Here is a 22,189-nt window from a genome sequence, read left to right as displayed (position 1 = left end):
CATAGAGCACATAAACAATGGCATGTATACGGAAATTCTTATGCACGATTCACTGTCATTCTATGAAGAAACGCCTCAATTTCACACTATTCAACTCATACAACACACCAAAACAACTCGTCCGTCGCGGAACGACTGATCAGCTGTGTATCACGCAGGGCCGTTTACCACTACTTCATCCTGTCTCCCACCATATCCACATCCTCCCATTTCAGTCTTCCCTCCGGTGTTCCGTCGATTTCTCTCCCACTCTTTTTAAATGATATATCTCCTCTCCCTGTCTCCTTTCTGTTCTCAATACCTCTCCTTTCTCCCATAGAGTACCCTCTTGTTCTGTTATACCTTCTGCAGGTCAAGTCCAAACGGTAAGAAAGATATACCAAAGTATAAGGGAATGGAAAATTTACAACGGTATACAACAGCAACAGAGGCGCGCATGGGAATCAAATGTCGGATTTTTGTCCTCCGTGATGTGAACGTCGCATGAATTTAATATTTGTCACTCACGACCGCGTCCCACTTCGAGAATAGAGAAATCGAGGTAGGAAAAACAAGCCCCGAGCACCGATAAGCCTCGTGCCCGATACTGAATAACGATCATGAAAAATTGTTTGCGACCTCGCCTTTCAGCTTATCATGGAAAGGTAAATTTTGAGACAACCCATCGGCAAGTTTACTCACCTCTTCAGGAACCATTAACTCTGTATATTTGCGATGAACTAATTCATGAAATTTTTGTGCTTATGCTATAAATAAGTTAGAGATTTATAATACTATATTAATAAATGAATTGTTTTAAACGTTTCAGTACTTGGTATTACGTTGAAGATAATTTTTGAATTTTTAAAATATAATGAATTAATAATAAAAATTACTTAATAATTTTATAATAAAATACTACACGTTAGTACGAAATATAGAATAGTAAATAGAATTCAACGATTTAAATTACAATAATTAAAACTGTGTGGAATAAATACTATTCAGAAAGTCAATATGAATACTTTGGACGCAATGACACTACTTGGTTACGCAGAAAAGCAAGATTCTATCGTTTCAGTCATATCGCAAAGTGCTGGCATCATGTGTTTGTCAGAGAAGCCATTGTGCGTACATTTGACGATGACTGTTCAAAGAATTAGAGCGAAATATTTGTGATAGTGCGAACATAACACAATCCTCTCAATGAACAATAACTATAATGAATATACTATTCGTTAGAAAGCGAAAATATAAATGCGCTAAACTACTAAATATGTACACTTAAATTAACTGGAACTTTTCGATTCGTAATATATGTAAATTATACTATTGTATTATTAATACGTTAGATATTTCCCGTTAATTAAAAATAAAAATATTTTTCAAGTAAAATTATTTCTACTAATACTATCGAAAAATAATAATTATTTTGCTAAAACAATATTTTTAAACTGTTGTCTCGATTGTGCTTGAATTTTTTTAATCAAATTGGATGCTCCACTTTTTTCGAGTACATAAAGTCGCACACTTCATTTTTATCATACATTATATAGAACATATGCGTGACGACACACGTATGTTGACATATCTGTCATACATCTAACAGATTTGTACTAAATCTATAGAATTCTGATAAACAGGTTCGAAGTATTTTCAATACTCAAAAATACGTTCTTTGTTTTTCATTATATAATTGTGTATTTTATAGTATGTTGAAATAAGATGGAAAATAACATTCGAGGTTATAAGCTTGTCAATCTCACTCAATATTGATAAATCGATTTAGTAATTAGAAAAAATAGCGAGAAAAGCAATGAATATGCGTTTAATCATATTAAGATATCTTAACCTCGATTAAAAATGTTAGGATCATATGTCAGTTAGGAAAAGCCATAGACAACGTAAATTGCGAATTAACGAGCTAATTGTTCTCCTTCGCGAATTAACTTGAAACGCACAATTAGTAGCAGTAACTACACATGACTCAGTCTATATTCGTTCTTATTAAGCATCAATTGACGTTATGATGACAGTTATTATAAGAGGGATGCACCAGTCATCGATCTGAATCGACTTCTCAAATTCATTTTAATCGTTTGAATCGAAGTCTTGTTCTTGGAAATCGCTCGCTGCGAGTGTATATAATTTCACTATATAGACAAAGATACAGAAATATGAGTAAATATTTGATAGGGGATAACAACTATGAGGAAATTAAAATACTTCTGTGCTATAATATTTCTCAATGCGTGTATCATATATACTATCTAAGCATGGAAATATTTTTACGGGATTGCCAAAGGATATGTACAACACAAGGTATCTTTGATCAGTGAAACTTTTAAAGAATGAGTTTATTAATTTTAAAAATATGATCCTATTTATATAGTGCCACTTTGTACCCTAATCTTTTACTTATTCTTTTATAATATATATAAGAAATTAATTTTTACTTTAATAAGTGCTTATAATAAAAGTTGAATATAAGACTGAAATTATTATAATGACTTGTCTTACGGAAATAATATTTAGCAGTAAAATATATTCCCCCCTCCGCTCCGTAACCGTCTTGATCAATTGATCACGTTATTACATCGCCGACGTAACGGATTCGTGTAAAAACAAATATAAATAAAAATGTTTCTGTCAACAGTTTAAATTGCCACTAAAATACTTCATTTATGACGTACATTTGTGTGGACAAAAATGTTTATTATAGTGAGAAATTTTTATTTGTTCATACATTGTTCTATTCAATTCTAGTAGTATTTAAACAACATATTTGATGAATATGCTATTATTCAATGTTTAAAACTTAGAAATTAGGCATTTCAAAGCAAAATAATAATTTTAATATGAATTTTGTTAATGATAAAATTGATATTTTATGATATGATTCAATGAAATCAGAAGTAATGGCAAATTGATTAACAATAGTATTGATATATAAGTGAATACTTTAATTAAAATGATTGTTTAGTTAAATATATTTATTTTCTCTCCTAAAAGAGAAGCACACATTAATGTGCTTGTACATAAAATTTTATTTGTATTTTAATACACATTTTGTCATTTTAATCACAGCACATAATTTCTGAAAATTTCTTTATATGAAGTGATTAGTGGCTACTAATATTGGAAAACTATGAATACTAAATATAACATTGTATAACTCTAATACTTTTGACTATCATTTTAAATATGTCAAAATCATGTTTCATTCATATTATCTCTGTTTTCATTGGCTTTCAATTTTTGCTTTTGTTTTATACTGTAATCTGACAAAGCAGCCTTAATTGCATCTTCTGCAAGCACTATAATATATAAAAGGAAAAAGTTACATAATGAAATTACTTTAGTTAATATTAAATATAGTTAGCTAACTGTTAAATCTTTCATCAAAATAGATACACCAAATTTCTTACTCTTAGAACTAAATAATTATTTTTTCCTGATACAATTTTTAAAATAATCTTTAAGATATTTCCATTCATACTCCATAGCTTTTAATTTATGAAAGATATTTAAATAATAAATTTCACTTACTTGAACAGTGTAGCTTGACAGGTGGTAAGCATAATTCTTTAGCAATGTCAGTATTCTTGAGAGCCAATGCTTCATCAACCTTTAATATAAATAAATTCATTATATTTTTTTAATAAATAAGTAATAATGTATAAAGATACAATATGACTTACAGTTTTTCCTTTAACCCACTCTGTAGCTAAGGAACTTGAAGCAATAGCAGATCCACAACCAAATGTTTTAAATTTAGCATCAATAATCTTTCCTTTATCATCAACTTTAATTTGTAGTTTCATTACATCTCCACAAGCTGGTGCTCCTACAATCCCTTTTGTCAAATAATTGCGATAGAAAAGGTACAAAAAAATTGAAAAATATAATTGTATAAATTTATTTAAAAAAAAAAGATTGTCATTGATTTGACAATGCATAAAGATAACTTACGAACGAATAAAAAATTGATATGAAATGTTTATCATATTTACAAAAAATTATCCTTAAAGTATAATTGTATCAAGGTTATATATGAAGGTTAAACTTTTTATGTATATATTCTAATAATAGATACAATATTGATTGCTAAAAGAAACGTAATACATCCGTCAAAACTGTCTACAACCAATGCATGAAGTCAAAGCGAAAAATACTTACATTTGGGTGATATGATACAGCTGGAGCACTTCGATATATTAATTTCGAAGTTTTATTGAGCCCAGAAGGCAACGATCGTAGCAAAGACATTGTACTTATTTTTAAGTTAACATTGAATAACTGCTACAATACCCGTCACTTTGTACGGCATTCTACTGAAACAATCGATATTACCTTGAAGTATATACAAGTTAAGATGTTGGTACTGTTGGTAAAATGCGGATCTGGTAGCCCTGCTTCAACCTCGGAACAGATAATAACAAGAAAGGATACCGCATTATTTTTTTTACCTTTAATCAAAACATTAAATTTTTTCAATTAATATTATTTTTTAATAATAATTAATATTATATAATATTTTTGACTAGACAATTTTAAATATTATAAGAATCATTGAAATTTGCTTACATGTAAAATAAATATTATATTCTAAATATATGTTTATGTTTTAAATAATATTTCAAGAAATATTATATTAAATAAAAAATTATCTACAAAACATGAATTGCTGAAGTACTTTAAATATATTCCTAGTATTATCTTAAAAGAGTTGACAAGATAGAATGTTCGCGAAAAGCACATTATATAACTACAATTATAGCATAAAACAATTTGCAAAACTATTATTCTATAACACGATGACAAATGTCTTATGAAAATTTTGAATTTTTGAATGTGTTCAGATAATTTAAAAATCTACACTGATTGGGCCCAAGAATGGACATCTTTAAAACAGCTTCAAAATAATAAATATCTGGATGTTCACGAAATAGTACGTGGACCATTTTCCTCGCCAAGATTAATAAAAACACGACCAATTATCGTGTTTTCAACATGTCAACAACAAACAAGAAAAGTAAAAGATTATTGTAATGTACGTCGAGGTATTCCTGATACTTGGAACGAGTATTTAGTCTTTAAGAAATTCTGTAATAGTACGGAGGCGGGCATTTTTCGAAGAAATTTGATACCTTCCAGTATCAGATATTTCGCCACAGAGGGGTTATGGAACAATACAGGTTTACCTTTCATACAAGGAATTCCTGATCCATGGAAAAGTACGTCTCTTAAATATTCACAACCGCGATTTCCTCGCGCCAAAATATTTTATCCTAAACGAACTGCATACATCTATGATGGAGACGATGAGGCAGAAATAGAATGCAATGAACAGTGTCAATCTAATAAAGATCATATTAACAATAAAAAAGATTCTTCGCGAGAAGGACACAGTAAGTCAAATTACTCACTAACCAAGAGAGGAGTATTTCAAACTTTCGAAGACAATTCAAAAGGAATTAAAAAGACAGGTACAAAATGCATTAATCATTTATCTTTTGATAAAAAGTCAAAATTAATATCTAGTCAAAAAAAACATAGAAAAAATAAGAATAATCTTTGTACTCAGGGTGAATTAAAGAAGACTATTTTGAATGATCAAGAAATTATTTTTAATAAATGTGTTAGAAATTATACTAGCAATAAATGTATACACCAGAAAAATAATCAATCAAATGATAAAAAGCACTTTTTGTCAAAAATACGTACAAATAGTGGAAAAATTAAAACAAACAGTAACAAAAAAGTTCAAAACATTTCAATAGCTGGACAAACTAATATAGCACAAATAAATACACCATCTTCTAAAAATCATCCCAATGTAAATACTCGAATGTTTCTTAATAATATTTGTTGCAATTGTATATTAAAAAATTATATAATTTCGAGTATGAAATATTTTCCCGATTGCGCGAGTTCAGTGAAAGATGTAAAATTATTAAATCGCGTATTGTGTCAAGATTGTGAAAATATTTATTATAAAAATGGACCACGAGAATTAATTCTCAAAGAGAAAACGTTAGAATTTTGCACACCAGATCCAGGAAAATATACAATGCAGAAAAAAATGTATGATTGGACGAAATTGAAGCTATGTGCTTGCATGAAAAGAGTGAAAAAACAATTCGAGGAACGATACAATCTGGGTCACTGTATGAAAACGAGGAACTCGATTGCCTCTAAACAAGAATTAAAATTAATGTGTTATCATTGTAATAGTCCATATCTGAAAGTTGTGAATATCGATGCCAACACTTCAAGTCGGAAAACGTATTCACGTATCGGTAAAAAAACTTCTAGCAAGTTGAAAACCGAACAAAATAAAAACCGTCATGTTATAAAACGTGCAATTAAGGAAAGACAAAGGAATTTCATACGAAGTTCTACGAAACGTTGTTATACGTGTATTGGAAACAAAAAGCACATTTCCAAGCGGGACCTTGAAATGGATTCGATGACTGCTAAACGGAAGAATGATGTGATAAAAAAGTATGATTACGAATTCTTGCAGAAAAATAATTGCAGTAAAATGATAAAAAGAGATACTCAAGAAATTAAGGCCGATGAAGAAATAGAGGAGAAAATTCGAAATTATACTCAGGTATTTGACACAGCTGATGAAAAAGTGATTCAAGTAATAGAAATGTCAAAGAATCTTTCCCAATGTAATCGATTATGTATCGATAATATAGAAAAAAAGACAGGGTGCGAGATAGAAGCATCAAATGATTATTGCTGTAATATTATGCAAAACAACAAAGAGAAAAACAAAGAAAATAACATTATGTTTATCAATAATAAAGGAATTGAAGCTGCACAATTTCAACATTCGAAATCTGATAAAACTTTGTGGTACGCCGTATCAGATAGTGGAGAATATGCGGACGTATCCGATAACGTTACAAATGTCGGTTTTAATGTCATGGCCCAAGATAGATTGTCAGTGACTTCAATAACTTTTATCCGACGGTTGAATAATTCGATTCCAATAAGAAGACTGTATCACAGTAAAGCGGCACGGAAATCTCGTTATATTTGTCGTAAACCATCAGTACAAATCCCATTAGATTTCAAGCAGGCTTTAGATGTTGAAAACAGAACTGTGTGTAAATATCAAAATAATTAACCGAAGTTGTGTAATAGCGTTTCTTGTTTTATGGTCGGTAAAAAATCCTAGCAAGGAGTGTCATGATTAAAATAATTAAATGACGTAAGAAAAATAAAATGCAAGCACTGAAATGCACGATATACGACAAAATAGATAAAAATGTGGCTATAAAAAATACGTAACATCGCTTTAAAAATTAACTTAGGGATAATATGATAAAGTTAATAACAGGTAATTGAGAAAGGCGATTATCTGTTTAGTTCGTTGACTACAAAGGAAGAGTTCTACAAGTTACTGACGTCTCGTAGTTAACAAATAGTTAAATTTTTTACTGACTGGCATAATACTGACTATTCAATATTTGTGATTTCTAATTTAATTATAAATGAAATAATTTATTCTGTTTGATATTAATTAGATTAAGATTATTGATCGAATAGTGCTTAGAAAAATTAACAGAATTAACTATTAATTATTGATTATAATTTCATCAATATTAAATTATATTTAACAGATGATTAAAAAAAAAGAAATACTTTCAAAAAAATTGTTTGTACGTAAAATACATATGTATAAGATTGTCAATAGCATGAGTATTGAGGAAGGGGTTGCATTCCTTCTACTCGAGTATCCCTCGATATCATTCGGCGAAATAGAAAAATACTCAGATAATTCTGGATAGGATCAATATATAAGATAAGGAAAATACTTTAAACAAATTTTTTCTCCATCAAACTGTGTATCAATCTAAGAAAGTGAGAGAGGTTTTTAGGTATTGTTAAGCAAAAAATATAATTTGCCATTAAATGCTTACAAATGTTTACAAAAAGTATAATGGATTTAAAACCTTAAAATTAAAACCATAAAACTAGAAGAAAAGCAAGTATTTTATAAGTAGTAAATTTGATTAAATTTTATAACGTTGATTCTCCAAAATTATGCTTAAAAGCACAATAAATAAAGATTTAAATATTAATTGGAAATGTATTCTTAATATTTTATCCTCATTGTATTAAAGAAATATTTATTATAATTTTAGACATTTTATGAAAATAAGTTTCTAAAAATTTTAATGCTTCATAATGATACATATAAAGATATCTTTATTATTTCAAAGGTATGTTACATGTACAATGTAAGCTTTTAAAACATTATCAACATATCTTAACCTAATACTAAAGTTCAATGTCTTAACATAACGATGTTAGATTACGACTTGAAAGAACAAACAACTATTTCAAGGATAATAGGACACATTTAAAGTAGTAATTAGGAAGATATATGATAAATCAATTTTAAGAAACGTTTTAGACATTTTATTATGTAAAGACTGATTAGTTTGTGCAATGCTAAGTAATAAAATTTCATACGATATTAAGAATTAATCAATTACAAATAGGTAGTAAAAGTAATAAACATTCAAAACATATATTATTAATAATAATAGTAAAGCATCGTATAAATTAAATAAACTTAAAGTATAAATTTGAGACATTTTCTATTAGATTTTTTCTTTATATATAATTATTTTTACTGTTCGCTTACTATCCCGTTCATTAAAATATATTGAACTATCTATATTTAAAAAATCAATAGAAAAATTGTAACTAAGAAAATAGATTCACAAGTTTATGCATATAAATTAGCTGTTATTACGAACCTTAAATATTTAAGTAAAAGATGAAAACCCATTTTCACAATGCAAGCAACTGAATTCTGCAATTGGTCCATTCTCTTAATTGGCTTTCACCGCCATCTATCAACTGGAATACGAATTACTTTGTATTGTGTTCCTTTTATATATTACGGCTGTCATTATTTATTAGCGTGATGTTAAGAGCAACAAGAAGATATTTAATGTTACAGTGAGTGCTTTTAAAATGCATTCTCACCGATATAAAAGCTATTTTTGTTCTGTGATGTCATTATTTGACGATATGGTTTAACAGTATAGTTCCCTAGTCATATTTTTTAATTGTAAATAACCTTATCTTTATTAAATATTCCGTAATATGGCAAAAACTAAAACAATCAGTAAAGGTTGCCCCAAATGTGAACAGCAGGTAATTTTTATATTTAATCATTTTATATATATAGATGTATTAATTTTATTTTTAATATTTTGTAACATAGTAATTACATTCAATTTTTTTGAATGAGCTTGGGAATATTCGATAAAAGAAGCAATATAATCATGCTTGTGAAATATAATTTTTACTGTTATTATTAATATATGCATAATATTTAAATTAAATATAATTGATTATTTCATTATATTTGAATGTAAATTTGAGTAACCATTTTTAATAAATATGCATGAAAATATAAAATTTTGATTTTGACTATAAACAGGAAATATATTTATTCAATTATGCATACAATATATAGCTAATTTGTATTTTGTTATGTTAATGTTATACTTTGTTATATTAAGGTACCTGTAGCCTGCAAAGCATGTCCATGTGGTCATTCATTTTTTAATGCAAGGCGAAATTCAATAAAAAGTCCTCCTAGTCCTGATAATGGGGTAATGAAAACAAGACGAACCAACCGAATCAAACGTGAAAAACCAAACTATTATGATGCTTTAGAATATGATAAACAGTCAAAAAAGAGTGCTAAAGTAAGGTATTAGTTTAAAAAAAATATATATATACATATATATGTATTAGTGTGATTAAATTCTATATAAATTTTTAATTATTATAGATCAGAAAAGCAACTGATGCTGCTAGTGATATAGACTGTAGGCAATTAAACAAGAAGAAGAAACGAAAAGGAAAAGGTAAAGGAAAAAGTGGAAGTAATAATGGAATAGGAGATGATGATGATGAAATGGAAGGAATCAATGGTTTGTCACCAGAGAAACAGCTCACATGCTCATTGATACTGCAAGAATTAAATAACAAAATGAGAGTTGTAGCTTGGAAACCAACATAATTTTTTTCTGTTGTGACATGACTTACCATAAGAAATATTAGCGTTCATTTCTAATAGAACATAATTATTTTATATAGATACTGAACCGTGTTTGAAATGCTATCTATTCATTGCATTATGAAAAATTAAAATAGTATTATATAATGTTATGCGTGAATTAGTAGCATTAATTTATACAAATTATATATAATTTTTTGAAAAGAAATATATATATATAAAGTAGACTGTTTTTGATTGCAAAAATTATATGTAATTTGTGATAAAGAATTTATACTTTATTTTTTATGATCATTTTAAAATTTTTAAAGATTTTGGAGCATTAATTTGTATAGTGGATTATCTTCCAAAATAGAAAAATTAAGACTACATAAGTGAAAAGAATACAATTTTTATTAAAGATCACGGTATTTAATTACATCTGTTTGTATGAAAAATATGTATTTCCTACTAAGATTGTTTCTTTCATCGCAGGACCTGCCGCAATTCTTCATTTTCTACAAATAATCATAATGTAACATGTAAATATAATGTATATAGTGTCCATGTAATATATAAGGCAAATTACAACTGTGAACCAGTTTTTTTTTAAAAGCAGTTTTTTATATTGTATATATATGTATATGTATAAGAATGTTTGTCCTATATTATTCCTTTTTACTTTGAATGTAAACGTGTAAATGAAAATGTCATTTACCAATAAAACAAGAAAGAGATGTGCATTTATAAAAACTTATGAAAATTACCCTTACCTGCCGCGAACGAGGTATTTTATGTAAACTTTTCGAATACACTGAACCAAGCAATACATCATAGTAGAATAATTGTAGCGACAAATGTTGTGATTTATTAGATTTCTATTACACATTCAATCACATTCGCAAAATATCTTTATTCTTTTGCAATCGCCTCTCTTTGACAGTTACTGTTCTCGTTATTAACAGTCATCTTCGATGATTCCGATACTTCGTTAAAAACCAGGAGTAGAGGTAGACCTCCCATGACCATGCACGTGCCCATGCATAGAAAACATACGGAGTAACTTCCGGTTACATCACGCAGATAACCTGAAATCACATTTGAATATTAATACTATAGATATTAGCTTTTTAAATACATAAAGCAATACCTCGGTAGCTATCATGCAGAATTGACCTTCAAGCTTATCAATTTAAATGCAATTAATATATAAAGCATTTTAAATGTTATAAATTAAGAGATAATTTCGTACCTGCTAAAGGTGGAATAGAAATTGCTCCGACGCTCTGGAACATCCTAACAAGACCATAAGTAGAGGATATTTTATCAGTTCCATATTGGTCTGCGAGAAGGACGGGAACCAAAAGAAACCAACAACCCAAGCATAATCCGTACATGCCTACGGAACATGCTAGTACGTAGAAAGAATGGGCCATTGGAATTGCTAGTACTGCTACACCAGCACCCACAACGCTATTTGAGAATAAAAGAAAAAATCAAATATTTATTACAAGAAATAAAACGATAGAAGAAAGTATAAAAGCACATTTTTTTAACGTACCTTCCAATATATCCTTTCCGTCGATCAAAAAGCTTCAAATCCGAAAGCCAGCCAAGACCCAATCTTCCGCATAAATCAAGTGCAGCGGAAATGGCCACCAAGTATCCAGCTTCCGATTTCGTGTAACCAGCAGCATGAACGTACGCCGGAAGATAATAAAGCATATATGGGCTTCCGGTGGACATCAGGCTAACGGAAAAGCACATCATGATGAATTGAGGGTTCTTTAATAGAGACAAGTCGATGTATTGCGCTATCCTCTGCATCACTGTTTTCTTTTCCTCTGGCACTTGTGGTTCGTTCTGAGGAACTGGACATACCGCCGTGACCGAAGACCTTAAGGACCTTAATGACGACCTGGCCTTGTATACGCACGTGGAATCGGTGGATAGATCTTCAACACTGTGCAATATGCTCGAGCTACGTATCTTCGAAATCGGTTTCATACGAAGTCCCTCGCCCATCACGTCCTTCTCCTCGTCGCTGTCTGTCAGCTCGATTGCCACCACACTGTTCTGATGAAATAATTCGTTCAACAGATTATGTTTCGTAGTTGAGTCATTGGCGAATATTAAATCTAACTTCTGTTGTTTCGCCGTCTCTAATTCCTTTGTTGTGTTCTTGACCTTTTCCACCTTCTCTGGCATCGCTGTCTCTTCCGGCGTGTAGTTGTTCTCCAGCGGCCGATACAGGGTTGCACTCACGCACACATGAAGCATGCAACCACCGAGAAGAAGAATGGTACCGTGAAAACCAAAATTCTCCACCAGAACCTTGATCAGAAGTGGAAACACGAAACTGCCAGCCGCTGTGCCGGATACGCATATTCCGTTCGCTAAGGCGCGGTGCTTGTCGAAATATTGAGAGACGAGAATGATGCCTGGCGTTGTCGACAGACCACCACCGATACCTGAAATTGTTAAATTTATAATAAATATTATGGAAAAAATATTTAAATGTTTGTAGTTAATATAAGGTTGTTAAAATAATTTTATTGATTTTATTATTGAATTGTTCGTTCGTGTCATACTCCCATTTCTTTTCCCATACTACTAGTACAGTATCTGCATTTTCTTACGTAACCAAACGATGGAAGTTTGTAGGTTACAATATATGCATATATATATTATATCGAGACGAACGCACGCCCAAGGAACTTGATAAAATTGATTGTTAACTTCACGAACCTGTTAAAACTCCGAATGTAAAAAAGAGATGTATTAAGCTTGTGGCAAAGTAACTTATTGTAAGTCCTAAAGCACAGAACAATCCACCGACGAAAACGACCGCTCGACAACTGTATTTCTGGCACAGCATACTCGTCACTGGAGCTGTATTTGAAGTATTCACACATTAATCTTCAAAATACCAACGTAACATTCTTACATCGTCGTATTGTCGTTCCATTAAAAATTGACCAGGCTTTTAAGAAACCTGCATTCAATGCATTTCTCGTTAAAAGTACCTCAATAATTGCTTACCAAGTGCGAGACAAAGACAGGACAAGATAGCTGGTATCCAGGAAGCAACCGATGCTGTAGAATCCTTGAACGTTTCCATCACCTCAACGTATAACACCCCGTAAGATTTCATCAGGCCAGTTACCCAAAACTGAACGAAAAACGCCCCGAATACGATTACCCAACCATAACCACCGTCTAATGGAACGTATGTGATGTTCCTTAATTTTTTCGTTTCATTTTTCTTAACTTTATTCTTTTTCGTGCAAGAGCTCTTGGTCGATCGGAGTTCCCGAGATTTGGCAATCAATGGCCTGGCCGTGAGACTGGATATGGTCAGGAGATTGTCATTATCCTCGTCTTCGATCGTTTCTGGACTTTGAAGATGCGGTGGTACAATCGGCGTTGAAGTTGCTGTTGCCTGCACGGCCAAGGAGGCTGGCCTCTTAGGCGACGGTACACCGGTGCTCAAATCAAACACGGGCGCCGAATGTATCGACAACAGAGAGCCCAGCTGGTTCTGTTGATTCATATTCTCGTCGATGACAGTCGTCCCGACCATCTCCTGCGACGCTGTCGCACAGGCGACAGCATCACGCTCAACCGAATCCTGCAGGCTCCATTCTCGTGGTAACGACATATTTCTGTGGCTTCGTTCACGCGAGGAGGACCGTAATACATTGGAGTTACGTTACTTTTCCTCTCCTTCGTTTGCGTCAATTGGCAAACTCTCTTCTTTCACCTACTGTATCGTCTCCTTTTATTGTCTTCCTCTTATCGGAGAAAAAACCAGACCTTCACGTTCCTAATTCTCTATATCCCTATGTATTCTTCTCTATGTTTCCAGGTCTTTTTCTATATTTTCCTCTATTTGTCTTATCAGATTTCAACCCCCGTTCTCTAGTCTCAACCCTACTCTTCGTTCGAATCTATATGTTTCAGCTTCTTGCTCGTGGATACGTACACCTTACTAGGATCGGTCCACCCCGATTTAACTTCCCCGTTATCTATCTTCTATCCACTTCCTTCTCACCATTTACACGTTCTCCAAGGTTCTCCTGACTCGATCTAAGGGTGCTTGGTAAATAACCGAAATGAAAAGGGTGCGCACGCAGAGGAGGTCGCCACCGAGTGGAAACTTACGGGATCGATATGCGGCCACAACTGACGCACTGGCATCTCGCGGTGTAGTCACCACCACGTGGCTTAGAAACAATGCAGGGCCTATCGGTTTATTGTCCTGTCGACCGACCCACTTTTCCCTCCGCCTTGGCCTCTAGCTTATTACCGCTTCTACCCTGTAATCCCTGCACCGGGACGATCTTCGATCGGCCTGAATCGCATATTCCTTCCCTTTTCGCAGCTTCAACTATTCCATCATCTTAAAAACGATGGAGGTCGCAAAATTAATTGCCGGAGGAACATGATTCGAAGGAGACGTCTCGAGTTGATACGATTGTTAGGAAGTCCTTAATATTCCTGGCAACGATTCCCTTCGGTCTCTCGTATCGATCAGCTTACTGAAAAGAAAGATGATTCAATTAAACTTAAATTATTTGTATGCACCTTATGTCGTTTATAGGACTCATACAACTTCTGTCGTTAAATACGAGTCCATTTTCAACAGATTAACTCTATGAGTCGAAGAGAAATTCCAAGATTGGAATAGGGAGACAGAATATTATGAAAATGATTAGAAAATAATTGAAAGATCGCCTGAAAAATAAGAAAACATCCTAATATTGCAATAGTGGGGACGAAGTCTGTGCGCAGCATCCAAACGGATCAATGAATCTCCAACTTCTGTCTCTCAGATCCAACTTCGCGCTCGACGTTAACACAGGGTCTGTGCATCGTGCACCCAGATAAGGGCGTGAACGCTTTTCAAATGAATCGTCAGCCAATCTGTACGTCCCTGAAAATTACCTGAACAATCAGTGATTGTAGACTAATTCGGTATGTTTAAATTTCATCTTTGAGAAAACGAATTTTATGATAAATTGCTTCAGAAAAATAACATGTAGTCGAAATTTATATATTTGTACGTTCTTTTCCCTATATTATTAAATTTGTTTTAATAGATCAGTACGATTAATAATGACGGTTATACGATTACAATTACTAAGGACTAAAAGTTTCATTTATTTAATAAAAATATAATTTTTATGAATCATTACATATAGTTTTTCAGTTATCCGAAGAACCAATTTTGAAATTCATTTTTTTGCTTTTTTCTTGTAGATCGAATTTCGTAATAATGAAATACAAGGGTGTCGCATTGTTCATTTCTCTGATTGTTCTGAGCGATGAGGGGTACAATAGACTCGTCGCGAGCCAATTCAACAATCCCACCTTCTTTATGATTGGCGGCGTGTTCTCCAATAAAAAAAGCAAAGATTATTTCAAACTAACGCTGAACGTAAGTAATACATAAGAAAGGCATTTCTGAAATCAAATCCTTCTAATCAAATCTAAAATAAGTGTTACACTGTTCAAAAGATAGTTTGTCCTATTTAAGAAATTTCTTAAAACCTAGTATAATTTAATCAAATCTCTTGATTTTTATAATGGAATCTTTTCTTCGTAATCTAAAGAAGTCAAGTTCAAATTCAAATCGATATTCACTGTCTCTATCCAGTAAAACATTCGACATTAGTCACGAAGTAGTAAATGGATAGTACCCTCCGTTCTTCAGGGAAGCGTTTAGTCATCGTTAATTCCGGGTTTTCTCTGGTTTTCCAGAATTTGAACTTCAACTCTAAATATGTCAATAAAGGAGTGACTTATAAGCACACGGTAATTGAAATGGACTCCAATCCAATTAAGACAGCTTTGAGTGTCTGCAAGTCTTTGATAGCAGAACAAGTATACGCGGTGGTAGTGTCTCATCCTCTTACGGGAGACCTATCTCCAGCCGCTGTTTCTTATACAAGTGGATTTTATCATATACCCGTTATAGGTATATCTTCGAGGGACTCAGCGTTTTCTGATAAAGTGAGTGGGTCAGTAGATTCAATGAAAATCTCTACTTTACGTGATGATCATTAAAAATCAATTTGTTCAATATAATAAAATATATAAAAGCTTTTCTTTTAATATTATACAACATACAGATTATAATTATTAAAATATAGTGATGTAACGTAATCTTTTCCTTAGAACAAAAAAAAAATGTAATTTGTCTCCATATCGTAAACATTTAAATTGCGGTTCATCGGAAGATTTTGTTCAAATAAGATTTCTCGTAATACTTATTACGTCAGTATCACATTATCGGTATTATTACGTGATACGTATTACACGTGTGGTACGGTAATACAAGTGTACTATATTCGAGGCTAGTTATAAATTTGATGTATACGATGAAATTGAGAAAAATTTGTAATATTTTATACTCTTAGAACATTCACGTCTCCTTCCTAAGGACGGTGCCACCATACTCGCATCAGGCAGACGTATGGGTTGAACTATTGAAACACTTTAACTATATGAAGGTGATTTTTATCCATAGTTCGGATACAGATGGTCGAGCTCTGCTTGGAAGATTTCAAACAACTTCCCAGAACCTGGAAGACGATGTGGAAATTAAGGTTCAGGTAAGCCATTTTATCAACCTGTCATATGTAAAAAGTAAATATCAAAAAGTAACATCATTATCCGTGAAATGGTCTACAACAGGTAGAGTCTGTGATCGAATTTGAACCTGGTCTAGAAAGCTTCACGCAACAACTAATGGACATGAAAACTGCACAAGCCAGAGTTTGTCTCTTATATGCCTCGTAAGTATTAATTACTGCAATTTAAATTTGACTTGGTATGACCTGTATCGTGTTATAACAATAGACTACTCAGAGTAGTTAATACGTATACATATAATGTACATATTGAAACACAGACCTTCAACAGCGGATATGATATGTTTTTTTCCTTACTCGTGAACGAAAGAAAATTCAATAAAAGCTTGTTTATTTCTCAACAGGAAAACAGATGCAAGCGTCATCTTTCAAGACGCAGCTGCGTTGAATATGACCGGTTCAGGATATGTTTGGATCGTGACGGAACAAGCCTTAGATGCGCCAAACGCACCGGGAGGTCTTCTTGGCTTGAAATTAATTAACGCTGAGAAAGAGGAGGCTCACATCGAGGATAGCCTGTCAGTTCCTTTCTAATCGTATATTGACATCCACGCATGTATGTTGCGTCCGTAGCTTCGTGTCTTACTACCGAAAAGAACCATAAAAAGAACAGAAGAACACTCAATACCTACGCATGAGAAGACTTAGAATGATTGAATGGACACCTTATAATACTTCACAAGAAAAAAAAAAAATTTTCCTCACTTCTCATTTAAACTTCTCTGACGTAGAATTATATAATTGCATGCAAAGCACAGGAACATGTATTCTGACTTCACGGCAATGTACAACTGATTTCAGATCACTGGATCACATACTCTCTTAGCACACCCTCCAATCTGTCCGATGGATATTTCGTATCGTTCAGCGAAACGCTGAACGTGCTTTGAACGTTTAGGATATGTGTGTACGAGTAACGTTGCTCTGTCTCTGTGTGAAACAAGCTATTAACTATTTCAGATAAATATACATAGTAGTTAATGAACGTTCCACGGAAAAACAGGTGGCTTTGACGAAAATGGTAGACTCGAACGTTCGCGAGAACGTTCATTATTTCATAATTGTTCATATAAGAAGAATTAATATTTCGTATTTCCTTATCTTGCATTTTGTAAATCTTATGCACAGGCATGATTTTATAGTCTAACAGAATGTACATTTCAGGAAAGTGCTTGTATCCGCTTTACGGGAGATGAACAAAACGAAAGCGATTACAGAGGCACCAAAGAATTGTGAAGACTCTGGCTCCATATGGGAAACCGGCAAGAGCTTGTTCGAGTACTGTTTTCTTCTACTCTGATCTTACTTATTTATAAGTAAGACGTCGGTAGCATTTTGCTATTGCAAATTTCATTCTGCTTTAGATTCATCCGCAAAGAGGTGTTATCAGATGGTGCTACTGGCAAAGTAGCGTTCGATGACAATGGGGACCGTATCTTCGCGGAATATGACATCATTAACATTCAGGAAAACGGTGAACGAGTCTCTGTTGGACAGTACTTTTATCCAGCTGTAAGTAAAAGTAAAAGAATGGATGGGATTAAATGTTAAAACAAAAAGTAATAGATGAACAAAATTTTCACTTTGCAGTTTTATACAATTTTTAATGATTTTTCTTTAAATACTTAATTAGATTTTTATTTTTTCATAAAATGGTATCCTATTATCTTACGCAAATATTTTGAATATTTTGTATTATATGGAATACTTTATAATTAATTCCATATATTATATTTAATATTCTATACATTAAAATTTAAACATTTTATAAAAATGTTTTTTCTCTTTCCGACTATTGATATTCGTGTTTTACCACAGAACGGTACCAAAATGACATTAAGCGTCAACGAGTCGAGCATAATATGGCCCGGCCGATTACAAAATAAGCCCGAGGGTTTCATGATTCCTACGCACTTAAAAGTACTCACTATCGAGGAAAAGCCATTTGTGTACGTTCGGGAAATCGCATTCAGTGAATCTTGTCTGCCAGAAGAAATTCCATGCCCTCATTTTAATGTTACCGATCATGAAAGTAAGAATTTACTTAATGTACAATATACGTATAGTATACCTTCCTCGTTACTGATGTTAAACGTTTAAGTATTTACAGCTACGAAAACATTTTGTTGCAAAGGATACTGTATGGATTTATTGAAAGAACTATCGAAAACGATTAACTTCACCTATAGTTTGTCCCTGTCCCCTGATGGACAATTTGGCAGCTATGTGGTCAAGGACAGTTCAGGTGCGACAAGTAGAACCATTATAGAACAATTGTAGATGCAAGGCCTCGTTTCAGTGAAAACGCATCGTGATATGAAACAGATAATTTAATACACGAATATGTTGCTGTAGGGGGTAAAAAAGAATGGACAGGACTTATAGGAGAACTGGTGAACGAAAGAGCAGATATGATCGTTGCCCCTTTGACAATTAATCCGGAACGCGCTGAGTTTATCGAATTCAGTAAACCCTTTAAATATCAAGGCATCACCATTCTTGAGAAAAAGGTAATCATAGTTGATAGATAATAGTTAACAAATAATTTCAATTATCAGTAATTAGAAGGAAGAAAGTCAGAATTGAAATTTAAAATTTATGAAATGCAGAATTTTCGTTTTTAGCCATCAAGATCATCAACCTTGGTGTCGTTTTTGCAACCATTCAGCAACACGTTATGGATACTGGTGATGGTGTCGGTGCACGTAGTGGCTCTAGTTCTGTACCTCCTCGACCGGTTCTCACCTTTCGGGAGGTTCAAACTAGCAAACACTGACGGTACCGAAGAGGACGCCTTGAATCTGTCTAGCGCCATCTGGTTCGCTTGGGGAGTTCTCTTGAATAGTGGAATCGGAGAAGGTTCGATATTTTTTCACGAGACAATAAAAATCTGAGAACAGATAAAAAAAGGAATTATATTTCATAATAAAATCATTATTTCAAAACGTACGTAATCATCGATATTATTAACATTGAACTTTTAAAGCATGTATATATAACAACGACTATAACATTCCTTTGCTAACCGAGGTGCGATTAAATCGATTACTCGTGGACGAAAATAGAACAGCATAGAAATACTTCTACCTCTATGAATGAACGTTTCAACAGCATTTTATAAATATTGTCAGTAAACAGAATTATTTAACAGGTACTCCACGAAGTTTTTCTGCTCGAGTTTTGGGCATGGTATGGGCAGGATTTGCGATGATTATTGTCGCTTCTTACACTGCCAACTTAGCTGCATTCCTTGTGTTGGAACGGCCAAAAACTAAATTGACTGGCATCAACGATGCTCGAGTAAGAATACTATTAATAAAAATCGAAAATGATTTTATCTTTTGCAATCAAATTTTGACGCTTGAAAAACGTTAGAAATAAGGAAAAGTATTTTATAGTTTGTTATAGCAACAATGGCCCATAATATTTATGCTGCACTTACGTGTACATCTTTCCAAAGTTTATAATTTTTAATATTTCGTTGCATTGCTTTTATAGCATTCTATATATACATATCGATCATCGCTGTTGCTACCTTTTCTACTGCCGTTCATATTGATTTTCGTCAAGGTAGCAAAGACGTTATAGCACCTGCAAAATATCCATGTATATACTTGCAGCTCAGGAACACCATGGAAAACCTTACGTGCGCCACGGTGAAAGGTTCCGCTGTTGACATGTATTTCCGTCGACAGGTCGAATTATCCAATATGTATCGTACAATGGAAGCAAATAATTATAATACTGCCGAAGAAGCTATTAGAGATATTAAAATTGGGTAAAAATATAGAGAATAAAATTTTAGTTATTACGAGGGTTGAGAAATTATTTTAAAATAGAAATTAATTCTAAGAATGATACATTTACAGGAAACTCATGGCTTTCATCTGGGATAGCTCTCGATTAGAATTCGAAGCTGCTCAGGATTGTGAATTGGTAACCGCTGGAGAATTATTTGGTCGTTCTGGTTATGGAATTGGTTTGCAAAAGGGCTCCTTGTGGGCAGATGCTGTAACTCTAGCTATCTTGGATTTTCATGAAAGTAAGAATTAATGGAAATTATTATTTAAAATAATTATAAATTAATAACAATTTTTATTAAACGCTTACCATATCCATAGATAGTTTTATGGAAAGTCTCGACGACCACTGGATTCTTCAAAGTAACAGGCAGCAGTGTGAACAACTTGAAAAAGCTCCGAATACTTTGGGCTTGAAAAATATGGCTGGAGTATTCATAGTGGTCGGTGTTGGAATTATCGGTGGCATCGGATTAATTATTATCGAAGTAGTATACAAGAAACATCAAATTCGCAAACAAAAGAAGATGGAATTGGCGCGACACGCGGCCGATAAGTGGAGAGGTGCGATTGAGGTAAAAAAAAAGTAATCATAATTCCTCGACTAGAATCGAACTTCTTTCGTTTGATATCTTCCGTTGTCCTTTCTTCAGAATTCTGTGTTTATCAGTAAATTGCAAGCAGCCAGGACAAAGTAGGGGAACAACGCAGGCAATTCTAACAGATCTCGTAATAATACAAAAAAAAAAAAGAAAGACGATTATCGAACGAACACACATATTATAGCTCAAAGCACAAAAATTCGTACGCTTTGCAAGCTTTAGTAATGAACAAACTCATTTAGCAAAGGCAGTGAGATTGGATTTTGCGCTTTTAATAAAATTGGTGTAAAATACGAGAAGAGAAAAATAATTATCATCGATCGTATTTTACACTAAAACTGCTTCTTTGATATTGCATCAAGTAATGTTGGCTTTTTTTATATTGATAATGATATTCTTTACATACTGTTAACTATTTTCTCGTAAAGGTGTACATGGAAAGTGAACTTCTAATTTTTAACATGCTATTGCGAAGAGGTTAAGCTACCGTTAGTAGTGCAAAATGTCATTTTATTTATATTTTCAAGACAATTTGTATATTGCAATACAAATCTAATAGTATTAGTCAAAGCAATGAAATGAATGCAAACTTTTCCTGAGATGTGGGGTATTTTATCTAATTCAGTCTTCTTTTTTCAAAATGCAGAAACGGAAAACCCTGCGAGCTTCCATAGCCGCTCAACGAAGAATTCAAAGCAATGGCCTTAACGATCCTACGACCGTGAGCTTAGCAGTCGATACGATAGCTAGGTCGAATGTGGCTCCACATAGTCCTGGCCGAGCATGGCCGGGGGATAGTGACATCCGTCAACGACCTATTTCCCGTTCAGACGATATCAGATTATCACCTGCTGCATATACAGCAAACGTCTCACACCTTATAGTGTGAAGAAACTGATTATCAATTACCTGTACACCATAAAATATTAAAATGTTATGTCATTATCTGAAAAACAATTTGTTAGATATGACACATGTATAATTGTGTTGAAAGTAATAACATTTGTTTTATACAATAAAAATCGTTACTTTAAAAATGTTTATACGGATATTTGGTATTCAGTAAATATACCTCAATTGATATATTAGTTAAAAAATTTGCAACTTACA

General features: G+C 32.8%; 4 protein-coding genes across 6 annotated transcripts; 2 read left to right on the top strand and 2 right to left on the bottom strand.

Moving 5' to 3' along the window:
* Positions 1 to 2,954: 2,954 nt before the first annotated feature.
* Positions 2,955 to 8,846, bottom strand: IscU (Iron-sulfur cluster assembly enzyme). The gene is made up of 5 exons (XM_017896902.1): positions 8,766 to 8,846; positions 4,153 to 4,310; positions 3,681 to 3,863; positions 3,529 to 3,607; positions 2,955 to 3,296 (listed from the first exon to the last, which is right to left on the bottom strand). Exons 2-5 carry the CDS (start codon positions 4,246 to 4,248, stop codon positions 3,193 to 3,195), a joined length of 462 nt encoding a protein of 153 aa, XP_017752391.1. The 5' UTR covers positions 4,249 to 4,310; positions 8,766 to 8,846; the 3' UTR covers positions 2,955 to 3,192.
* A 167-nt stretch (positions 8,847 to 9,013) lies between these two features.
* Positions 9,014 to 10,045, top strand: LOC108545344 (UPF0547 protein C16orf87). The gene is made up of 3 exons (XM_017896901.1): positions 9,014 to 9,168; positions 9,540 to 9,728; positions 9,815 to 10,045. Exons 1-3 carry the CDS (start codon positions 9,118 to 9,120, stop codon positions 10,043 to 10,045), a joined length of 471 nt encoding a protein of 156 aa, XP_017752390.1. The 5' UTR covers positions 9,014 to 9,117.
* A 406-nt stretch (positions 10,046 to 10,451) lies between these two features.
* Sln (monocarboxylic acid transporter silnoon) lies at positions 10,452 to 14,128 on the bottom strand. Of its 2 annotated transcripts, XM_017896900.1 has the most exons (7): positions 13,064 to 14,128; positions 12,770 to 12,913; positions 12,209 to 12,492; positions 11,583 to 12,097; positions 11,274 to 11,494; positions 10,795 to 11,109; positions 10,452 to 10,539 (listed from the first exon to the last, which is right to left on the bottom strand). In XM_017896900.1, the coding sequence occupies exons 1-6, from the start codon at positions 13,680 to 13,682 to the stop codon at positions 10,934 to 10,936; spliced, it is 1,959 nt and encodes a 652-aa protein (XP_017752389.1). In that variant the 5' UTR covers positions 13,683 to 14,128; the 3' UTR covers positions 10,452 to 10,539; positions 10,795 to 10,933. The 2 variants fall into 2 exon arrangements, with proteins under 2 accessions (XP_017752389.1, XP_017752388.1); XM_017896899.1 differs by having other exon boundaries at positions 11,583 to 12,492.
* A 747-nt stretch (positions 14,129 to 14,875) lies between these two features.
* Positions 14,876 to 21,993, top strand: Nmdar1 (glutamate ionotropic receptor NMDA type subunit 1). 2 transcript variants are annotated; one of them, XM_017896897.1, is made up of 17 exons: positions 14,876 to 14,998; positions 15,284 to 15,461; positions 15,785 to 16,036; positions 16,444 to 16,638; positions 16,721 to 16,821; positions 17,022 to 17,195; positions 17,842 to 17,955; positions 18,042 to 18,189; positions 18,496 to 18,709; positions 18,779 to 18,922; positions 19,033 to 19,187; positions 19,302 to 19,536; positions 19,829 to 19,977; positions 20,298 to 20,455; positions 20,547 to 20,719; positions 20,799 to 21,052; positions 21,726 to 21,993. In XM_017896897.1, exons 2-17 carry the CDS (start codon positions 15,300 to 15,302, stop codon positions 21,966 to 21,968), a joined length of 2,871 nt encoding a protein of 956 aa, XP_017752386.1. In that variant the 5' UTR covers positions 14,876 to 14,998; positions 15,284 to 15,299; the 3' UTR covers positions 21,969 to 21,993. The 2 variants fall into 2 exon arrangements, with proteins under 2 accessions (XP_017752386.1, XP_017752387.1); XM_017896898.1 differs by having other exon boundaries at positions 18,788 to 18,922; positions 21,726 to 21,968.
* The last annotated feature ends 196 nt before the right edge of the window (positions 21,994 to 22,189 follow it).

Source organism: Eufriesea mexicana, unplaced genomic scaffold (genome assembly GCF_001483705.2).
Source record: "Eufriesea mexicana isolate 0111107269 unplaced genomic scaffold, ASM148370v2 scaffold395, whole genome shotgun sequence".
Classification (NCBI taxonomy): domain Eukaryota; kingdom Metazoa; phylum Arthropoda; class Insecta; order Hymenoptera; family Apidae; genus Eufriesea; species Eufriesea mexicana.
Note: the sequence above shows the minus strand (reverse complement) of the source record. Positions and strands in the feature narration are given on the sequence as shown.